The sequence below is a fragment of the Protopterus annectens genome, chromosome 4.part1, assembly GCF_019279795.1.
Source record: "Protopterus annectens isolate FY-2018-M chromosome 4.part1, PAN1.0, whole genome shotgun sequence".
NCBI classification, from domain to species: Eukaryota; Metazoa; Chordata; order Ceratodontiformes; family Protopteridae; genus Protopterus; species Protopterus annectens.
In genome coordinates, this window is record NC_056734.1 from 237,337,787 (window position 1) to 237,360,131 (window position 22,345).

At 39.0% G+C, this 22,345-nt stretch overlaps 1 protein-coding gene across 1 annotated transcript in view; it reads right to left on the minus strand.

The window, feature by feature from the left end:
- Window positions 1-22,345, minus strand: part of LOC122801198 (phospholipid scramblase 1-like) — a 621,378-nt gene that overhangs the window by 456,811 nt on the left and 142,222 nt on the right. The window contains exon 2 of the mRNA XM_044070756.1: window positions 19,310-19,335. Within this exon, the coding sequence (XP_043926691.1) occupies window positions 19,310-19,322 (13 nt within the window). The 5' untranslated portion in view covers window positions 19,323-19,335. The remainder of the gene's footprint in view (window positions 1-19,309; window positions 19,336-22,345) is intronic.

A 22,345-nucleotide genomic window follows, 5' to 3' on the forward strand; every position in this document is an offset into this window, starting at 1 on the left:
TCACATCCCGACCCCACCCCCTGCCCAGAAAACCACAGTGAAAAACTTCTCTAAAGCAAATTTCACACTCCTCAAAACCAAGGTGGAATCCTTCAAAGCCCCCAGGCCTGTGGAAAATACAGCCCAGACCGCAGATTCCTTTATAAATGCATTCTATGAACACCTTCAGGAATGCATGGATCATGAAATCCCAAATAAAACTAAGACCCAATCCTCCAAAGGCAGGCGTCCTGTCATGTGGACCCCAACCATAAACAAACTATACAATAGAAGGAGGAAGCTACTACATGATAGAGCAAAATCCCAAAAGGGAAGGCATCTCTGATCAGTATTAGCAAAAAACTACGGACACTCATAAAATCATCTAAGCCAGCTTCGAGAGAAAAATTGCACAGGACACTAAGGATAATCACAAGGCTTTCTTTAGTTATGTTAAGAACCTGGGTGGGAATTCCCAGATATGCTCAGAATTAGTCCAAAATGACAAAAAATACACCAAACCCACAGACATTGCCAACATCCTAGCTGACAGGTTCAGTGCAAACTTCTCCCCACCAGAAGGGCAAATATCTATCCCAGCAGAGTGCTGCCCCTGACATCTCAGATGCTCAGGTAAGAGCCGCCCTCTCCAAAGCAAAAAACACAGCATCAATGGGACCAGACGGTGTCCCGGGCTGCATCCTGCATGAACTCCAAGAAGAGCTAAACCCAAACATAAAACTACTGTTCAATCTCAGCCTTACTACAGGATATGTACCCAAAGAGTGGCGTACAGCAACAGTGGTCCCTCTCCACAAAGGTGGTGCCTCAACGGATCCTGGAAACTATCGCCCCATAAGCCTGACTAGCTTGGTCTGCAAAGCTATGGAAAGGATCATCATGGACCTCATAAATAAAGATATTGGGGACCTACAGACACTGGATCCTACCCAGTTCGGCTTTGTTAAGGGCAGATCCTGCCTCTTAAACTTGGTCAATTTCATTGAAACAGTCACCAAGGCCACTGACGAGGGGAAGGTGGTCCACACAGCCTACCTGGACCTCGCAAAAGACTTCGATACAATACCCCACTCGGGCATTATAGATAAGCTCACCAGCTTAAATATAAACCCCTATGTCACTAGATGGGTTGCAAACTGGCTCAAGGACAGAACCCACATGGTTAGAATTGCTGGAGCCATGTCAGACTCCAAACCAGTTACAAGTGGCATCCCACAAGGCTCAGTCCTGGGACCTCTCTTGTTTGGTATATATTTCTCGGAGGTACAGGCCAACATGGAAGGACTGTGGCTGACCAAGTTCGCAGATGACTGCAAACTAGGCACCATAATCAACTCTCCAGCTGACACAAGCATCCTACAAAAGGGCCTCATAGAAACAGATAACTGGTGCCAGAGCCATGGCTTCAAGCTAACCACCAAAAAGTGTACAGTCATCCCCTTTGGCAAAAACAAAGTGCCCACAAATTACCACATAGGTGGTAATCCATTAAGTATGGAAGAAGTAATTAGGGACCTGGGAACCCAAGTTGATAGCAATCTCTCATTTGAAAACCACGTGGCCAAAGTGGTTAGAAAAACATTTTATATAGCCCACCTAATCATGAAGGGATTCACATCTAGATCAGGGGAGGTCATTGTGCCTCTTTACTCATCCCTCATCAGGTCCATAATTGAGTACAATGCCCCTTTTGGGATATACCTTACCAGACACCTGCAGCAACTGGAAAGACCCCAAAATTACCTCACCAAGAGGATCAAAGGGCTCAAACAGATGCCATATGCTGCCCGGTTAAAGAAACTCCAGCTCTACTCAGTGGCATACCACCTGCTCAGAGGCGATCTGTGCCTGACGTATAAAGCCATGTCCAACCTGGAATTAATGGACATGCTGCACCTCAGAAAATCCAAATCCCATCGAGCTACGTGCTCGAGAGACTTGAACCTCAGCACTGAAATAAATAGGACATGCTGGAGAGACAGATTCATAACCCAGGGGCTCCCTTCACTCTGGAATAAAATCCCAGTCCAGGTTAGGCAGAGTCCCTCACTGACTCTCTTCAAGAGGAATCTTGATGAGTGGATGGGAGATCATAGGTTTACCCCAGGTATCACTTCTGTGTCACTGTTAGACAGAGGCACAGTATACTACCTCGAAAAAGGGCATAGCAAAATTCATTTAAAATGGGTGGTGAAAGCCAAACACACTCTGGCTAGGTTTATAAATGCCCTAGGGCAGATAGTCTAGTATGAACCTATGAACCTATGAAAGCCAATAAACAACTGCAAAAATATCAAAATACTAAGTAAGGATGATATATCTAATGAATGTTGTAAAAACAACTTAGTGACCAGAAATTATTGAATCATAAAGTTTAATGAAACAGTGGTAGAGAAAAAAGTGCATAATGAATTTTCAGATATTATTGTAATGCTCCCGTTGAGAAAGGAGAGTTGCCGCTGAAGTCAAGCCTACTGTTGTTACTAAATGGAAGCGTCACAACAAAAGTAAAGTTGTAATGTGAGAGAATGAACAACTCTTCCTAAACTGCTACAGGAAGTGCAGTACAGCTGAGTAAATTGAAGACGAATGTATAATCATTTAAGGACTAACAATTGCTGGTGCTAGAAAAAAGGGGAAAGTAGTTGGCAATACACAATCTACAGAATTAATAAAGCCTTTGGTAAAAAACAATATTGTGGTGGATGTCATGAAGGGTTATGGCATGCAAAGTATGGCAGTGCTGTTTTAGTGGATGCCATTTTAAGTGCATATATCAACAACTCTAACTCACATTCAGTTTTATTTCAATGTCCTTAGCTAAACGTTATATACACTAAAAACGTTAAATACAAAAATAAATATTAAAGGAGCAAAATAAACCATAAGATAAAACTGCAATATAAAAACAGTTGTTGTTCATAGGCATTGCCATAAAAGGCCACATTTAACAAAATTCATTAAATTAATTAATTTAATTAAAGAGGATTACTGGCCTCAAACAGATGCCCTACACTGACCATCTCAAAAAACTCCAGCTTTACTCCATACCATATTGCCTACTCTGAAGTGATCTCTGCCTAACATATAAAGCTATGTCAAACCCAGAGCTGTTAGGTATGCTACCCTTAAAGAAATCCCAATCCCTCTGAGCTACATGCTCTGGCGCAGGGGTGGCTCATCCCATCGGGCTGCAGAAATGCAGCCCTCCCAGCAAGAAAAGGAAAAAAAAAAACGTGTTGTATATTAATATAATACATATAATTTATTTTTTCTAAGCTGGCTAGCTGCTTTAGCTGCGAGTCCGACTGGCTCGCTGATGCTGAAGTCCCGGAACTCAAACTGTGCATGATCGCCGAGTTCTGGGGTTTCATTAAAAAAATTGTTTTCTGTAAATGAATCCAGACTGCTGTAAAAGCAGTCCGGATTATGGAGCAAAGGCTTCAGTGTGATGCCCAAAGGTCTTGTAACCGCATAGAATTAGAAGGGGCTTGGCTGCCACATCCGCAGGCATGTACATGATGTGGTGGGCTGACTGGCTGCTGATTGGTTCTCTCTCTCTCTTCCTGGGCTTTATGTGCTGAGAAAAGAGTGAGAAACAAGCAGAGTAGCAGCCAGTTAAGTGACTGAGCAGTATTTTTGTTTGGAAATTTGATTTCATTTGGAATTGAATTGCTGTCATTGCATTAGCAGCATTACGGAAATCGGTCATCCTCCTGAGGCTAATTATTGAATGCCAGACAGTGACAGTGAGTAAGCTGAGCTTTCCTTTCCAGAATGTAGTTGCATTTTTTTAAGTAGAAGGACAATGTGTTATTTTAATTTTACAGATACTTGCACTGCTAACACTAAAGTTATGAGGGAAGTAGCCTGTAGATAGTTAACTGGTACAGATTTATGTTTATTTTTCTCCCATGTTCCTACCATGAAAGATGATTGGAAAACACTTCTGTTTAATGAGTTAATTTTCCTCTGAATGCACTTATATACATCTGCTGTATGTACATTTACAAGGATTTGGTTTACAACTGTGCGGTGATATCCTTCCATGACCAGTCATCTTACACCAAGGAAAATGTATTAATGAATTCATTATATTTAATGGCTACCCCTATTAGGATTTAATGCCTTTTCAGGTGCCGAGGCTATGACAGCAGAATGCTGAAAAGGAACTACTGAGCTGTCAAGACAGATCCCTTTTTTCTCTCAAATACATCAGTACTTTGTTAATGCAAGAAGTGAGAGGACTGTCCCGCAAGATTCAGGACAAGGTAGTAGTAGCCCTAGCCTAACCCAAAGACATTAATACAACTTTACTGTTCATTGTGTCTGTGAAGCTCATTTTCAGAGTATAATGTTTATTATAATGGAATATATTCCACAATTTATGGCTATTTTAGTTGCAGTTAGCAGGCAGTTGGATGGAAAGAAATCATCCTAATGGCTAAAGCTGGTATTCCAGAATGATGACTTCTAATAGCGCAGGGGATTGTGCAACCTGACAGAAGGTGTGTGTGTGTGTGTGTGTGTGTGTGTGTGTGTGTGTGTGTGTGTGTGTGTGTGTTTGTGGGTGCGTGTGTGACTGATGATGGGTTGTATATACTAATACTATGCCAATGCCATTTGCTGTGAGCCTGTAACAGTTTTATAATGTGCAAGAGAGGAAGACAAGTTCAACAAGCAGTAGAAATAGACATTATGTCTGTCTGGTACATGATAATTCATAATTTAACTTAGCAGCAGCAGCAAAAAAAATGCACATAGTCTGCACTGCATTGTTGTAGTAGGCATTAAAACTTCATGACTTTGGTTTGGATTAATAATTACCTGAATGTTTAGAAGTGGGGATGAAGGAGCAATAACTACAGTTAGTGGCTGATTAGAAGGATTTAGAAACACTAAGCTGTAGGTGTTAGCACAATTACTTGGACTGGAGTAATTAGCTGCAACTAGAAGGTGCTCCTGCCGGGCAGGCAACCGTCGTCGGCCAATCCAGACTGGGTCCGGTCGCGCCGGCTGTATAAGCTGGCATCTGACCAGCCTTGGTGCAGCCTTACATAGCCGGCTCTCATCTCAGCCCTTTCCAGCCTTTCTTGCCAGAATACTCAGATAACTCCAATAAATCAAAATGAAAAACAAAACACAACACAAAAAAACAAAAAAAGGAAAAGGGAAGGGAGGGAGGAGGGAGGACACTCGACATACATTACACTTTCGAACATCTTTATGGTAGGTGTACACAACTTGTGTACTATTTTCTTGTTTCACTGTTGCAGTGCAGTCTGTGGAATGTGGTGGAATCCAAAGCAGTAGAGGAGGGAGGGGCTTAGAAGAAGGGGAGGGGCAAGGAGAAGTCAGAGACAAGAGAGGCAAAGCCAGCCCTAAGACTTAGAAAAAAAAAGAGATTGTAGTTGGAAAAAAAAAATATGCACTGGAAAAGTGGCAGCTTAGCTTCCCAAGATATCCTTGGACTCCTCTGCTGAAAGAAGTAGAAGTAGCAGCTGCTCTGAGAGAGTACTTCTCCTTGTAACAGTTAATCCACTCAAACATGGTGGTAGGAAAATCTGATCCAATGAAATAAATTTTTTTGTTTAGAATTTTTGAAAATAGGTTTTCAAGTTAACTGGAGGCAAAGGAAAGAAAACAAAACTTTAGGAAACAGTTGGTTTTACTAGTCTTGTCTGTCTTGTCTCTTCTTCAAGCATGAATGCATCAGAAATCCTTTCCCCTTTATTTTGAGGCTTTGGAAATTATTTTGAAAAGAGGAAGGTGAAGGAAGTGAGTAAGGGCGATCTGTCTGATTCAAGGCCACTTCTAGGGAAAAGGCAAGGTGCATCCTCAAAGAAGAAGGAAAAAGGTGAGGTCAGTCTGGTAAGGAAAAAATGCAACAAAAGACACAGCTGGCAAGGAGAAAGCAAGCAAAAGAAAAGTCTTCCTTCAGTGGAGGCAATAAAAAAAGAACAGTCTTCAAGAGGTAAAAGGAGGATAAAGTAAGATGCAGTAAGCTCAAAAAGGAGGCAAGGGAAGATCCGGAAAGGGGACAGGAAAGACCCAGGGCCAACCCCCTCAAAACTGGATGGCTCCCCATGGGAGTCGTATCGGCCATCGGTTCAAGCAGCGGGCGGCGACAGGGGCTGCAGAACATCCTCAGGAGCTGTAGTCATTTAATTCCTGGATTTGTTCACTTAATAAGTTAATAATAATAAAAGTGTCCCTGGTTGTCCCTGATTTCTTCTGGAAGTTCTGCTGTCATAGCCTCGGCACCTTAAAAGGCATTAAATCCTAATGGGGGTAGCATTCTGTTGAAATGTGTCCCTAATTGGTTGAGAGCTATGGCGGGGGTGATTCATATAAAATTGCTTTTTATAACGAACTGGATATGCTGTATTTGGTCTGTCTGCTTAGGTGAAATTGTTGCCAGGAAAGTTCAGATGACTCAAGAACTCATAGTAAATCCTGTTTAAGACTTGCTACACTTCTATCTAATGCTCACTGCATCATCATTCTGAAGGTTTTCAAGCTCAGAGTGAAAAAGCATGCATTATATAGAGCACATACTGAAAAAGGAATAACCATTTACGACAGACTGATTTTATACCTCACCTCACAGCCTGTTGTAAATGGTTATTCCTTTTTCAGTATGGGCTCTATATAAAAACTCATGCTTTTTCACGGTTAGTACTTTATCCCACACATCTAATAATCCCATTTCATCTGAAGTTCTGCATATAGAAAAAGTCATCACTTACTGATGCTTTTCATTTCATTTATTTTTTACATTAAATTGATGGCTGTTTTAGGGGAGTACATTCTCTGTACCATTGTAGACTCCTTCTTGGGGCTGTTTTCTGTAATGATTTGACAGCATATTACAACCCCCATGTCTTCCACTTCCTTTCCCTAGTCCTGTGAGTGGAAGACTTGGCAGAACACTCGAAAAATTAATTATAACAGAACAGAAGAGAAATTATGATAATAAACCTGTCCATGTGTTTACTTGTATGACATGAAGATGGTTACTATAAGGAAGTACCGGTGCATATATTACAAGCAGATTTGAAGTTAAGTGTTTTAGAGTCCACTAAAGATTTTATGTAGAAAGTACTTATATTTAGTACATGGATTTGGATATTATATTAATTTTATGCAATGTACTCAAATAAAATGCAAAAATGTGTTAATACATTTTAACAAGACAAGTTGTTTATATAAATGGAAAGAAAGATGTTAAGGACTAGACTGACTTGTGTGTGTGTCTGTATACAGATTTTGCAGAATATCCAGATTTTCATTAAAGATTGAAGTTAGAAAATAATGACAGATATTTGAGTTTCTGATTTCATACTAATGCAAGACCTACTACTTTATTAACTTTCTAAGTTTGTAAGAGGAATATTTAAAATCTGTCCTTATTTTTGGGCCTTTGTCCTACTTTTATTTATGGCTTTATCCAGATTTCTTGCTCTGAGGTTGAGAGTATAACAAATGTGTCAGGGCCATCACAGTCAGCCAGAGACATTTCAAATTGTGACATACTTGTTGCACCCCACTCCCCCACATAGTGACTCTGGATGTGTCCAAGCAAGGCAAGGAGCAGTTATGCAGTGTAAGTGTGCAGAGTATCCCCCCATCCAAGGTAGACACAAGTACTACAATGGCTTTTCATCTGTCCTTGATTTTGCAGAATGTTCTGGTTTTCTGTCATATTTTTATACTGTTGATTTATGCTTATTATTATTATTCAGAAAATGCATGTCGTTGCAGTGCCTGTTGCTTTGTATTTAAGTAACAATGCTTTAATGACCATCAGGTAAGCTTGTCTGAGACTATAAGATGCAAGTAAGCTTTAATAAGCATACTGTTAAAGAATTACCAACATTGAAAGCCTTTTTGTTGTTGCCATGCAGAGAATATTTATATAACTAGATAGCATATAAACCTTAGGTATTGGAATACATATGACAGTATTTGTAATAAAGGACAGGATTACAGTATTTTCAGAAGCTCATTACATTTGTTGGAGATTGCAGTCATCTTTGCAGGCTTTACCCATAACTGTAAACTAAACAAAATGCCAATTTATCATGTGTGCTCCATAACCTGTGCAGTAATCCTTTAAGCAATATATCTTCAGCTTGTTTCTTGTTTGCAGTTCATTTTTTACTTTGATCATGTTTTCCCCATGAAACAAGTAGGTAGTTGTTGTCAGGCAGCAGGTCTTTTTTGGATAAAAAACATTTTTACAAGTGGGGGTATCACAGAGATTGCTACTTTCAGCGTGTTACTTGGTACTTTTATAAAGCTGAATATAAATTATAATTAGAACTGCAGTGCAAGAAGAAGTGGTTTGAGTTGAGTGCTGCTTGTTTTTTTTATACTTGCTTTTGACTGGCATTTCAGTAATCTATTTAAAAAGTAGTTTATTTTTTCATGCCTCGAAATGTTTTGTTTCCATCTAGATATTAAGTAAGCTGTCACGTAGTCAATACATTGAAATATTTTTTCTTCTACAATTAATTTTCTCTTGATTGGACTCTCATAATGATGGTTTGGAAGTCGCACCCAGGGCAGCATATTTAAAGTCCTAGTTTTTGTGTTTTATAGCATGGCCCCACCCCTTTCTAGTTGGCCACACCCCTCCCTGTTGGCCCCACCCATTCAGCTGTCTTCTGCAGCCCTCCTTTGATTTGAAGTCACCAGCCGCCACTGGTTCTAGGGACCTAAACCTTGTCACCACAATAAACAGGACATGATGGAGGGATAGATTCCTGTCCAGAGACTTCCCATACTCTGGAACAAGCTATCCATCTATGTCAAGCAAAGTTCCTCATTAGCACTCTTCAAGAAAAATCTTGATGAGTGGATGGGAAATAGGAAATACACCCCGGTGATTACTTCTGTGGCTCTGCTCAACAGTGGCACAGGAAAATAACTTTCTTGAGTGGCATAAGCCAGGGAACCTTGTTGGCTAGGCTTACTTAGGCCCTTGAGCCGATAGCCTAGTACCTACCTACGAACCTATGAACGTATGAAGTCCTGAAACAGGCTGGTATGGAATGCATCCTAATTCATAGACATAGCAAATTAACTATGCCAAATAAGCAAATTATCACATACCAGAAGACTTAAGCCATGCCTCTGGAAATACTAAAACTGTAAATGTGGAAGACCACGAGAACCAAGATGGGTAACAGAAAACAATGATTTTCTCCAGGTGAGAGGAAGCTATGCTTCATAGAGATGAGAAATACAAAACAAAGACAATGAATACTATATGAAACCAGAAGGGAAGCCAAAGTGGTCTATGTAGCATGAGTAATATAATGGTAATGATGAATGACAGTAAATAGCTATTTTACAGACTTCTGTTCCAGGTGTAAAAAATAAAGCACCTATAACAATTTCTCAGTCCTCTGCTTAAACCACTGCCCTAAATGTTATTTCCTTAGTAGATACAGCAAATCATGGGTTCATAGGTAAGTACTACACTAGCTGCCCTTGCAGGACATTCTAAGCCTAGTTCTACTTTAGGTGCTTGAATTAATGTAGTCCATTTAGTATTATATTGGCTTTACCTATCTAATGGTCAATAATTATATATTACTCCAGTGGGGTCATACCACAGATAATTTAACCCCCACGCGCTTCAGTTCTGCCTACAATTGCAATACTGATGTATGGATGCTGGTAATTTGCACTGCACAGACCCATCTGCATCTGCCAATCACTCCCCTCAGCACTTTGTGTACAGGGCATCTTCCCCCTTTGCCACATCCTAGCTATACTATCAATTGCCACCACAAAAACAAAAAATTGCCACAGCAATATCTCAGAGCCAAATTCAGCACTGAGCTAAACTTATGGCCCTTAAGGGGGAATGGCAGTCTTTGTGGGGTATTTTTGTACCAGATTGTCCAGGTACAAGTCATAATTCTATTCATATCTTCTACACTTCCTCTCTCTTATTTCCCCTACCCATAAATGTAAAACTGTAATTTGACATCTGAAACCTCACTGTGTATGGCAATTTGTCATGTATTAATACTTGAACGCTCTATATTTTTCTTATAGTAATTTCTCTGTAGTATAGCTACCTTTCAGTTATTGTATTTCCATATTGTGATCTTATGCTTCACATTTTTCTCTACTTTATAAGACTTCCAATTTTGTCACTGAAGCTTTTCTCCCTGGGCCCTTGCTGAAAAGGGGCTACGAAAGCGCAATTGGACTACGCCAGTGAGAAAAAGCAATAAATGAACAATTCATTGACTGAGGCTAATAATATAAAGCAGATGTTTTTGGCAAGATGTTATAATAGAATTAGAGTACAAAGGGCCTAATGGAGAAGTATAAATAAAAACAGGCAACAGTTGTTAACTATGGCAAGAGGAAATATTGAATCAATGGATTTTTATAGCATATCATACAAACAAAATAATACAGAAATGATTTATTTTGTTACCAAGTATAATGCTGTTAATAGTGATGGTGTCATATCATTTTTTAACTCTTCCTCATGTACAAAGCCAGCTATTCATTTCAAGAGAGACCACAATTTGTGTGATGTACTTGTACACTGCAGTTTTAAAGGAAGTCTTCAGTATGTCAGGCTAGCAGACATGCAGCCCAATGGCACTTCTTATTGTAGGTATTTGTGAATATGAACAACATGTTATATATTTAGCATAATGTACATATTTGTGAATATGTACATTATGTTAAGTATATGTCTGGTATAATTTGAAAGCAGAGGGCAACTTAGCTGTGATACAATGTCTGTGATTTACACCTTATGGCATCCCTGTAACATATATTACACAGGTGAATTTAAATCTGCTTTAGGAGATCCCTATCTATCGGACAGAGTAATCATCAAAAAAGTTTTTTTTTTCTTTTCTTTTTTCTTTTCTTTTCCTTACCATGGTCTTGGGTCCTATTCCTTTGTTGTCATCCACTGTATCCTTTTCAGAGTCATAGTGAGCCAAACCTTTTTCCAGCAACGAAACAGGCATAAGGCAGCCATCAGTCCTAGATAGATTCCCATTCCATTGCAGAATATTTGCACAAAATTCACACATATCTGTGGGCAATTAGGAAACAAAGAAATTATCTGCATTTATGTAATTAAGACATGGCAGGATTCTAATGCATGAGGTGTAGGTCTCCTTGGACAAAGGGATGACACGAAGACTCTGCCCAGAAGATGGCCCATCTGTGATCAAAACCAGGGAAAGAAGCATTACAAACCTGTAATGCTAACTGCTGTGTCAATGTGCCATCTTCCTTAGATTATATTGTTAGCTGATACTGAGAAACAATAGAGTCTATGAACTGTACCTAAAAAGTTAGAAAGGAAAATATTGATTTATGTAGATTATTTACTGATAAGCTTAGATAAAACTGGTGAGGAAAATGTCATTAAATAAAAATCTGACAGTGATAGGTTCATAGGTTCATAAGAGGTTACTAGGCTAATGGCCCTAGGGTCTTTACAAGCCTAGTCATATTATACCCATGCTCCCTAACTGACTGGTTAAATGGTCATTATTCACAGAGCAAGTCTATGATCAGCACCGACTGCCCCTGTCCATAAGAGACATAGGTAGCACCACTGGGGTGAATTTATGGTCTCCCATCCAATTATCTAGGTTGTGCTTAAATAAGTCTTTTGAGGAGTTCTGCTTCACATGAACTGAGAATTTATTCCAGAGGAGCAGCACTCTTTGGGAGATATGTCTGTCTCTCCAGCATGCTCTGTTAATGTTGCAGGCTAGGTTGAGATCCCTGTAGTGACTGATTCTTGTCCCATTTGATTTGAGGGTGTGCAGCATTTCCATTAGGGCAGGTTCAGAGACTGCTCTGTAGGCCAGGCACAAGTCACCTCTTAGCAGCCTGTAGAACACAGAGTACAGTGACAGGGCTTTCAGCCTTTCCATGTAGGTCATGTTTTGAAGGCCCTGAGTTTTCTTGGTGAGAAACCTCTGTGATCTCTCCAGCTGCTGCTGGTGTCTGGTGAGGTACATGCAAAAGGGAGCACTGTACTCAATTAATGGTCTGATGAGGGTCAAGTACAGAGTTATAACATCAACATCCTCAGTCTTGGATGCAATGCCCTTACTTATGAGATGTGCAATGTAGAAGGCTTTCCTTACCACTGGGGATGCATGGTGATCAAAGTTTCGATTGCTATCAATCTATGTTCCGAAATCTCACTCCACTGGGTTTGATCTCTGTGACAAAGGGGAGAATAATGCACTTTTTTGCATTTAGTTTTAGTCCATGGCTTTGGCACCAGTCTGTGCAAGCCTCTTTTGTAATATGTTAACATTATTTGGGGACTCAATGATTGTGCCTGGTTTGCAATCATCAGCAAACTTGGTAAGACATAGGCCACTACTTTCACCTGGACTTCCAAGAAATAGATTCCAAACAGTAGAAGGCCCAGCACAGTTCCTTGTGGTACACCACTGGTAACTGGTCTGCTGGTACAGATAGAATTCCCAACTTTGACAGTATGCATTCTGTCGGTGATGGTGAGCCAATTGACTACCCATCTAGTCATGTATGTGTTAATTCCCGAGCTAGGACAATTTCTCAATGATACCTGAGTGGAGGGTTATATCAAAGGCCTTGGCTTAGTCAACACAGGTGGTATGTACTACTCCTCCCTCATCCAGGGTTTTGGTGACATTCTCGAAGAAGCCCACCAGGTTCAATAAGCATGATCTACCCTTAATGAAGCCAAATTGGGTCGGGGCAAGAGTTTGAAGGTTACCTATGTTCATGTTAATAAGGTGATGATGATTCTTTCCATGACCTTACAGATAAGGCTGGTTAGGCTTATGGGTCTGTAGTTCCCAGGGTAGGTTGATGGGCTCCTTTTATGCAAGGGGATTACTGTTGCTATTTTCCACTCTGCTGGAAGAAAGCTAGTGCTTAGGCTGAGGTTAAAGAGAGTGCAAAGTAGTTCACTAGGTCTTGTTTCAGATTGTTTATTAAGCAGACTGTGATGTTACCTGGTCCCACAGAGGCCATGATTTGGCCTTGGAGAGAATGGATATGACCTGCTCTTTGGAGATACTTGGTAGAAGACTGGTGTCAGGTATGCTTTGGAGTATGGCTGATGGAGGACAGGGGGGTGAAGTTTCCACCAAATCTGTCAGCAGGTTGGCAATTTCTTCAGGCTCAGTATGAGAGGAACTGTCTACTGTAAATTTAACACATAGTTGGGCATTCCCTTATAGATTTTGAATATAACTAAAGAATGCCTTATGATTATCCTTAGCTAAGGATGCTAATTTAGCTTCATAACTAGCTTTAGAGGACTTTACAAGATATATGATTTGCTTGTTCAAGCTGTGGAGGGTATTCTCCTTCTCTTTCTTCTTCTGATTAGCTTCCCTCTTGTTCTCAGACATCAGTTTCTTCCTTTTGTTATATAGCCTATTTATACTTGAGGTCCACCAGGGTGGCCTATATTTTCAACAGAACCTGGTTTTGATCCAGTCAGGTACAGCTGCATCTATACAGTTTTTTAGGTAGCTATACGGGGCATTTGAGTACTTCTTTGCATATGAGTCCTTGTTGGCTGTGTTAGCAGGGGCTTTGAAACTTTTTATAGCATCACCTAGTAGGCTGTAGTTTGCTTTGGATAAATGTTTCATTTTTTTTTTATCCTGTGGGGGTGTTAGGTCTGATCATTACTTCAAACGAGGCAGATTTATGGTCTGGTCTTACCAGGGAGGGCAACATACAGGGGGTAGTGCAGTAACCCCTATGTTGGTGAGTATTAGGTCTAGGACATTTGTGCCCCTTGTGGGAGAGCAGATTAGCTGTTCCATGGCACTTGTACTGGCAAAGTCCAGGAACCTCAGGGTGAGCATGTTTGTGCTTGTGTATGCTGCCCAGTTGTTGGAAGGATACTTGAAATCTACCATGACCAAAATGTTTGGCTGTATACTGAGTGACTCTAGTAAGTCCAGGTAGGTAGTGTGCTTCACTGGAATAGTTCAAGAGAATCATACTGTTTAATCAGTCTTGTGATGTATTGGGCTTTAATGAAGATGAATACACCTCCTCCTTTGGTTCTTTCACACTCATTTTGTGGTCTGAATGTGTGGAAGGCATTGTAGCCTTGCATGGTCAGGATGCTTTCAGCAGCCTGAACCATGTCTGAGTGACTGCACAGATGTCAGCATCTTCCAAGGTGAGGAGTGCTTCCAGGGAGTGCAGTTTTCTGTTTAGGCTCCTAGCATTAAGCAGTATAACCTGGAGTTTGTCTTGAGTGGATTTTGTTTTTACAAGCGGAAATTTTGTTGTTTTGACATTGCCTAAAAAATGCACTATGAGGAGGTAAGTGCCTATACAAGGCACTTCTGAACCCTGCTGAATGGTGTGCAGCTACGTTCAAATGTGAAATTTAAATACAGGTATACAGAAAGCATCAGTAGTACTAGTGTATACTTCACTCTCCCTTACCTTGGATAATACTATAGTATTTCCAGCCATCACTTCATCACTACCTTGAATGTAAGACCATAAAGCACAAACTAAAAATTGTACAATTAATGAATGTGTACTGGTAGAGTTAAAGTTAGTTTCATGTTGTTTTTTTTTTTTTGTTTGTTTTTTGGTGACTGCCTAATTTCTTTGTTTGGCAAACCAATACATACAATGAAACACGTGCCCGCTGGCTGTGTTTTTTTGATGACTGGCAATGGCATAGTGCAGTTGGTTGAAGGAGATAGGTCATGTTAATCCTGTATAGTGAGAATCTTGACCCAGGGTGAGGCATTAAACATTTGCAAAAATAAAATAAAAGCTGAAAATGTAATGAGAGTAACTGCAGGAAACAAAAGCTGAGAGAAACTACAATGCAACAAGTGGAGAGGGCATTACAAAATACAGCAGCATCAGCAGCAGAACCAATACAATCAAGTGATTTTTCTACATGGATTTTTCATTTTTTTAAATGACACAACTTTATTAAACAGATGCACACAACACATGAAAAAGTACATAAAGCATACACTTTCTCATATGTAAGACAACTATTTCTTTTTTTTTAGTTTTAAAATTTCTGACTAGAATGCTTGTTATAGGTGTGTGAGGGATTTCAGTCTTTAGTATGAGTATGCTTTTCCGGGGTGTAAGGTAACTTTGCATACTCATAAAATACTTATCGAGTTATACTAGTACATATCAGATTTATGTGAAATCTACCACAACACAAATGTGTCTGTTTCTCACTAGAATTAAACATCTGTAAACAGTACATTCATCTGCATGTTGCTGCTGCTGATATTTTGCAAACCTTTCTCTTTGTAAATTTTTATATTTTACCACATTCACAGCTCCAAAGTAGTTTATGCTGTTCCACAATGTATTTCAAAATATGTGCATATCTTATTTATTTTGTAATGTCTAAACTAAGCCTCCCAGTACCTGCATGTGATCAAAAGCTGGTAGATAGGTGATAATTGTATGAACTCAAACAGTTGAATTACATGTTGATTCAAGTTTGTATCATTAATATATATGCACTGTGGTTCAGTGTTTCTGTGAAGTGCTGTGCACAACTTGATCATTTTTTCTTCACCTTTTATTATATAACCATGGAGTCAGTATATGCAAATTGAGGAGTGTGGGGTGGGGCTTGCCTCCGCGTGGGGGGTATTGGGGTACTGCCTCCTTGCAAAAACTCTTATTTCAAACCATGGGAAGAGGTTATGGGCCTTGGTCTTCTAACTCAGCAGAGATTAAGAATTCTTTGCAATCCTGCATCAATGGTTTGTGTCTTTCGGCTTTTCCCGTTTAGCGGTCGCCACAGCGGAACTCCGGTCCGCTAATGATTGGCAGTTGATTTTTACGTACCAGCTTGCCAGGCCTGATGCACCTTCAATGAAGGTACGCCCATTCATGCATGTCTCCACGCAGAAGACGCTCTAGCTGAGAATCGAACCGGACAGCGTCTTACTGTGAGGCGACAACGCTACAACAGCAAAATCAATGGTAAGCACCTAAAATATTGTACAATAATCAGATGTATTGTGTCAAAATGCTTCTGCAGAATTTCAACAATTTCTTTGAATGGATGTTCAGATGGTTTAATCTGTGCTACTAAATTCTGCAACTATTTACATATTTAGGTCTTCTTGACCTTGTCACAACTCACAGTTCTGAAGCTGAGGCCACAGATCTGAATATTCTGAAACAATGTTTTTAGTGACTACTGCAGTAGCTGAAATAAGTTGCAACTTCTTGAAATGCAGAGCATATTACATGCAACCAGATGAATTAAGAACTCCTTAAAAGCATTTTACAGGGGATAAGCCAACTCTGCTCCCCATACTGAAATATAACTGTACAGAACAACTCTGCACTTGTAAAATCTAGTTCAAACAGGAATGACACCATTCTCTGTTCCCTATGTCTTTGCAGGCTTTAAGCTCCTCTATAATTGTCCAAGATATGAGGAACTAATCCAAAGAATATACACAACATACTGCCTTTATAGTCTCTGCATCATCTCACAGTTCCATCTGGTTTCAAGATAGGCAACACAGGAGCAACCCAGTTTGAATGTTACAAAGGTAACATGATTTCTTGTTTCAAAATTCTGTTAGCTATAAGGACAGAATATGGATCGGGAGAAAAGGATTTGACAACTGCAGGAACATGAATCTTAGCTGTAGTTCATTTCAATGTAACTTCTTTAAACTCAACCCCTTGCTTAATAAGCACTTTATCTAAAGCCTCAATGTCAGAACTTGAGTACTTTATTTCTCTCCAATTTATGTCAGAATTTGTATATGTACTCTACTATAAATATTTGATACAGTATCCACTGGCAGCAAAACTGTTTCTTCTTTGAATTACAGTTCACTCATAGTGACAATTCTCATGTGTTTTTCAGCATCATATTTTACAGGATTCTACCTCTGTTTTTCTTTTCCACCCGAAAATGTTCTATATAATGGCCTAGTACAATGTGTAAAAGAAGCATTTGTCCCGCACTTTCTTTGCTCTCTTGCTCAGCCTAAACTTTATATTACAATACGTACTAATTTTCTAGTTGACTCTCTCTGCACAGACCTTCTTTTTTAGATGTATTTGTCTTACTTCTTCCAACTGTCACCATGTGACCATATTTATCACATGCACGCTCCTTTATTGCTTTAATTTGCAGTCAGTGGTCATGTGGCATAACACGTTTCAGTTGCACTGCCTTATTTACTTTTAAGTTCACACTGTTTACAGTACACCTCTTGTAATCTGTTAAACAACAAAAGCAGTATGTAAATTCTAAAGCTTGCAAATATTTATTTGCTGTTTCTACTGCTATGGTAATTGTTAATGCATTCTCAGATGTTAGATTAGTTTCTGCAATGAACATTCTTTCTTTGAATTCTTCATTTATTCTGCATACCACCCAGTTTCTTAGTTCCTAGAAAGTTTCTTCATAATTTGGGCCATGGGCTAATTTTTACAACATAAAAATGCTCTCACCACGGAGTCAGAATCTTTTGTTTCTTTTGATGCTGCACAACACACTGGCTCAGTGGTTAAGATCTCCGCCTCACAACTCCATGGTCTGTGTTTCCACATTTACCTCCAGGCACTGTGTAGAGTTTATAGATTCTTCCTGTGTCTGTGTGGCTTCCACTTTCTTACCACCTCCCTAAAATAAGTTGGCTCAATGGCTGTTCAGAAATGTCTGGGTATAATACACACATTCTTGCTCTTGGGACAATGGTCTTGGCTGAAAATGATTCATGTTTACCACCAGTTCACTTACCTGGTTAATACATGAACAAATTAAATGAAATATTTCATTACATTTTGGAGATTATCACTTTTTACCAGTTGCAAACATATTTTCCCCTACTGTATTTCTCAGGAGTAAGGGGCTTTCTCATTAAACTGTGTGCTAGAGAGAGGATTCCCTCGTGATATAGTGATACTGCAAATGCCAAATGCCAACACCTTGGAAAAAAAAAGTCTGAAAATGCAGAAGTGTAAATTTCTAACATTTCTCTTCTCCTTTAAGCATCTTTTGCAGGAGCAAATTCCCCCCAACAAACCTATATACACTAACACCTAGATCACCATACCTCAGAGAAAAGGGAATATCCAGAGAAATAGCCATCTTGAACTTAATATACGTGAGTCCATTTTTTTCAGCCATTCAGTCTCCATGTTTTGGGATTCACTTTAGTGGGTCCCAACATTTAAAGTGCTTACCTATAGACAGATATGCATGCATGTAAGGATGGCCTTTTTTTGTTTTAAATCATATTCCCCATGGTGACAATGAGCACTTTCACTATTTCACAGTATTTTTTCATTGACAAGAATTTTCATACAAAATGCACTTAATCCCACCTGTTCTATTTCCGTACCCTTCATATTTTACTTCATAACCACCCCACCAAAGCCCAGGCATTATTTCTTGTATATATAGTCCCATACCTTTAATTATTTGAATTTTTTTATCTTAATCCTTAATTCAAGTATCAGAACAATCAAGACTTACAATAATATGAGCAGTTCAACAAGAACAATTTCAGCAGAAAACAAACAGAACAAAACTAATGTGTTTTGACATGCTTTAGTGTTATAAGCTCATCACCAAAGAACCTTTACTCAGCAATACAGATCCTGTCTAGTGAGTGACATACAATAAAAGCAATACTAAAGCCTTTAAGAAAACTCATTTTTATGAAATTAAATTCTTATAAAAAATTAAACTTTTACATAGTTTCAGCACTAATATCATGTTGTAACACAACTGTATGCAGACTAATGGAAAAAGCACAACTCATGATTTAAAGTGTTTTAATAACTTTTAACATTTGTTTACCAGGAAAGTCTGACTTGGAATAGAGCCAATTTTCAGCAGAGGCCCTGGGAGAAATGCTCCAGATGCATGTCATTGTAATGTGGGAGGAAACCTACGCAAACGCAGGGAGGGCATGCAGACTCTACACATAAGGCACCCAAGCCGAGAATCAAACCAAAGAACCTCTTGCTGTAAGGTGACAAAGCAACTGCTGCACCACTGCGCCGTTCAATAATACTTTGGAGCTTTTCTTCCCAGGCTTCTGCTGAAAATGGGCACTTACCCAGTCAGACTTTCTAGGTAATCAAATGCCAATAAATAAATAAATAGAATAGTTTAGAAGTTAAAATTACTCTGCTTGTATGCAAAGCAATTTAATATAGCTTAATACAGCATATCAGGAAATTAATTTTTAGACCATGTGATCATAATTTCCAAGAAACATTGATAAATGGTAAATTTTCTCACCTTGTGCAGTCATAGATCGCTTTTTCCTAAGGAAAAAAAAAACATTTTTCAATGTATAAAAAAACGAAAATTATCAAAAGTAAACAAATTAATTATTTTTCTCTTCTCATTGGTGTTCTAGAACTCAGCAGAACTCTGCTTCCCTTAAACGTAGGCACAATCACGTCTTACATTGCAAAACGCTAGCTGCTTCCTCTCACAGACAAAACAGCCCAAGGAAGACTAAGCTGTTACTATAAAAAATCTTTTAATGAAACAACAGTTGAGCGCTTTCACTCGGCTAAGCGAGCTTCATCAGAACAATGTTGTAAATGATGCACTACCATTAAATAACACATTTGGCGCCAAAATAGCGTCACATATCAATTAGAAAAACAATAGGGTCAATTAAAACATTTACAAAGGAATATCCTTGTGTAATTTATTTTAAAAAGTTAAATTAAAAAGTACTGAATAAGCAAAAAATAAATGAATATATTAATGAACTGGGTGACTTCAAGTACTAACAATCCAGTAAAAGTAAGGGCTTAATAGAGAAATAGTCATTAATCCCTGGTGCTGTAAAAGCATCAGTGAAGACTTGCCACCATAGTTCCCTATAGGCCAGAAAGTTCTTAACATTACCTCCTCTAGGGTTCCTCTTTACTGACTCCAAAATGGCAAATTTAAACATATGATCATTACCGTATTCTAAAATATGTCTTGACAGGGCATTTTTGGTGTCTTTCTTTTTTATGCAGTAAAGATGTGAATATATTCTCTGTCTAAATTGTCTTTCAGTCTTTCCTATATAATAGGAATGACATACTGAACAAACAGCGATATAGACAAGCATAGTAGACCTACAATTACCCTTAACTGGGTAGATCTTAGTATTATTATAGTTGGTCAGAACTAATCTACTCGATTCGCAGATGGTCATACATTGATTGCAGGACCCACATTTTGTCGTATTTGACCCTGTGTTAGGAACATCAATACTGTCCCCTTCCAAGATGTTTTTAAGATTTCTGCCCATTTTGTATACAATTAAAGGTCTGGGACCTACAATGTCTGCAATTTCCTGAGTGACAGTTAGAATGTGCCAATTTTTGACTAGAATTCCTTTAATAATATGACTAAATGGTCCGAATTCTAAAACAAAGGCTCTCCTAAATGTCTTATTTTCAACTATATGAGATTGCTCAACAGTAAAGGAACTAATAGCATTATTTGTCCCTGTGATGGGAGTAGGCACCGGAGCAGTGTTACATTCCGACCCTAACAGGGCAAATACTTCTTTCCCCACTGACTAATGACGTAAGTAGCTATGTCATCCATCAATTCTATATCATAGCCTCTGTCAGCAAAAGAGTGGAAATATAGCTGATTTCTTTTAACATGTCTTCGTGCGTAGAAGTCATCCTGATTGCCCTTATGCACTGACCTTTAAAAATATTCCTTTTCATTCTGGTGGGATGGTAACTATTGTAGTCCAAGTAAGAATTAGTGAACGTGTTCTTCCTGTGTACAGTAGATTTGAAACCATAACTGTCAACGGCAATAAAAGTGTCTAAGTATGGTACACCATTGGTACTGGTAGTAGAAGTGAATTTTAGAAATTCACTACTTTGATTCAAATAGCCCATAAATGCTTCGAACGTAATGCTGTCACCATTCCAAAGAATGTATATATCGTCTAAATATCGGGAGTAGTAAACGATGTTCTGGTAGAATGTACAGTTGAAAATAAAATTTGCCTCCCAATCAAGCATAACCAAATTAGCAAACATGGGGGCGCAAGCTGCCCCCATTGCCACTCCTTTGGTTTGCTTGAAAATTTCTCCCTCATAGTAGACAAAATTGTTCTCCAACACAATACTCATTAATTCAACAAGAAGGGAAATTTTGTCCCAACTGAATTTCGTGTACTTTCTAAGACTCCTGGAGAATGCCTCAAGACCTTCTTCCATAGGTATACAACTAAATAAATCTACCACATCTATGGAACTAAAAAGAAGGCCCTTACTGCTCATGTTGGCTGGAAACTTCCTTAAAAATTCCCAGGAGTCCTTCACAAGATGGTCAAGTTCAGAATATATAAATTTTAGAGTAGTGTCTATAACAACACCTATAGCAGCTTGCGCCCCCATGTTTGCTAATTTGGTTATGCTTGATTGGGAGGCAAATTTTATTTTCAACTGTACATTCTACCAGAACATCGTTTATTACTCCCGATATTTAGACGATATATACATTCTTTGGAATGGTGACAGCATTACGTTCGAAGCATTTATGGGCTATTTGAATCAAAGTAGTGAATTTCTAAAATTCACTTCTACTACCAGTACCAATGGTGTACCATACTTAGACACTTTTATTGCCGTTGACAGTTATGGTTTCAAATCTACTGTACACAGGAAGAACACGTTCACTAATTCTTACTTGGACTACAATAGTTACCATCCCACCAGAATGAAAAGGAATATTTTTAAAGGTCAGTGCATAAGGGCAATCAGGATGACTTCTACGCACGAAGACATGTTAAAAGAAATCAGCTATATTTCCACTCTTTTTGCTGACAGAGGCTATGATATAGAATTGATGGATGACATAGCTACTTACGTCATTAGTCAGTGGGGAAAGAAGTATTTGCCCCTGTTAGGGTCGGAATGTAACACTGCTCCGGTGCCTACTCCCATCACAGGGACAAATAATGCTATTAGTTCCTTTACTGTTGAGCAATCTCATATAGTTGAAAATAAGACATTTAGGAGAGCCTTTGTTTTAGAATTCGGACCATTTAGTCATATTATTAAAGGAATTCTAGTCAAAAATTGGCACATTCTAACTGTCACTCAGGAAATTGCAGACATTGTAGGTCCCAGACCTTTAATTGTATACAAAATGGGCAGAAATCTTAAAAACATCTTGGAAGGGGACAGTATTGATGTTCCTAACACAGGGTCAAATACGACAAAATGTGGGTCCTGCAATCAATGTATGACCATCTGCGAATCGAGTAGATTAGTTCTGACCAACTATAATAATATTAAG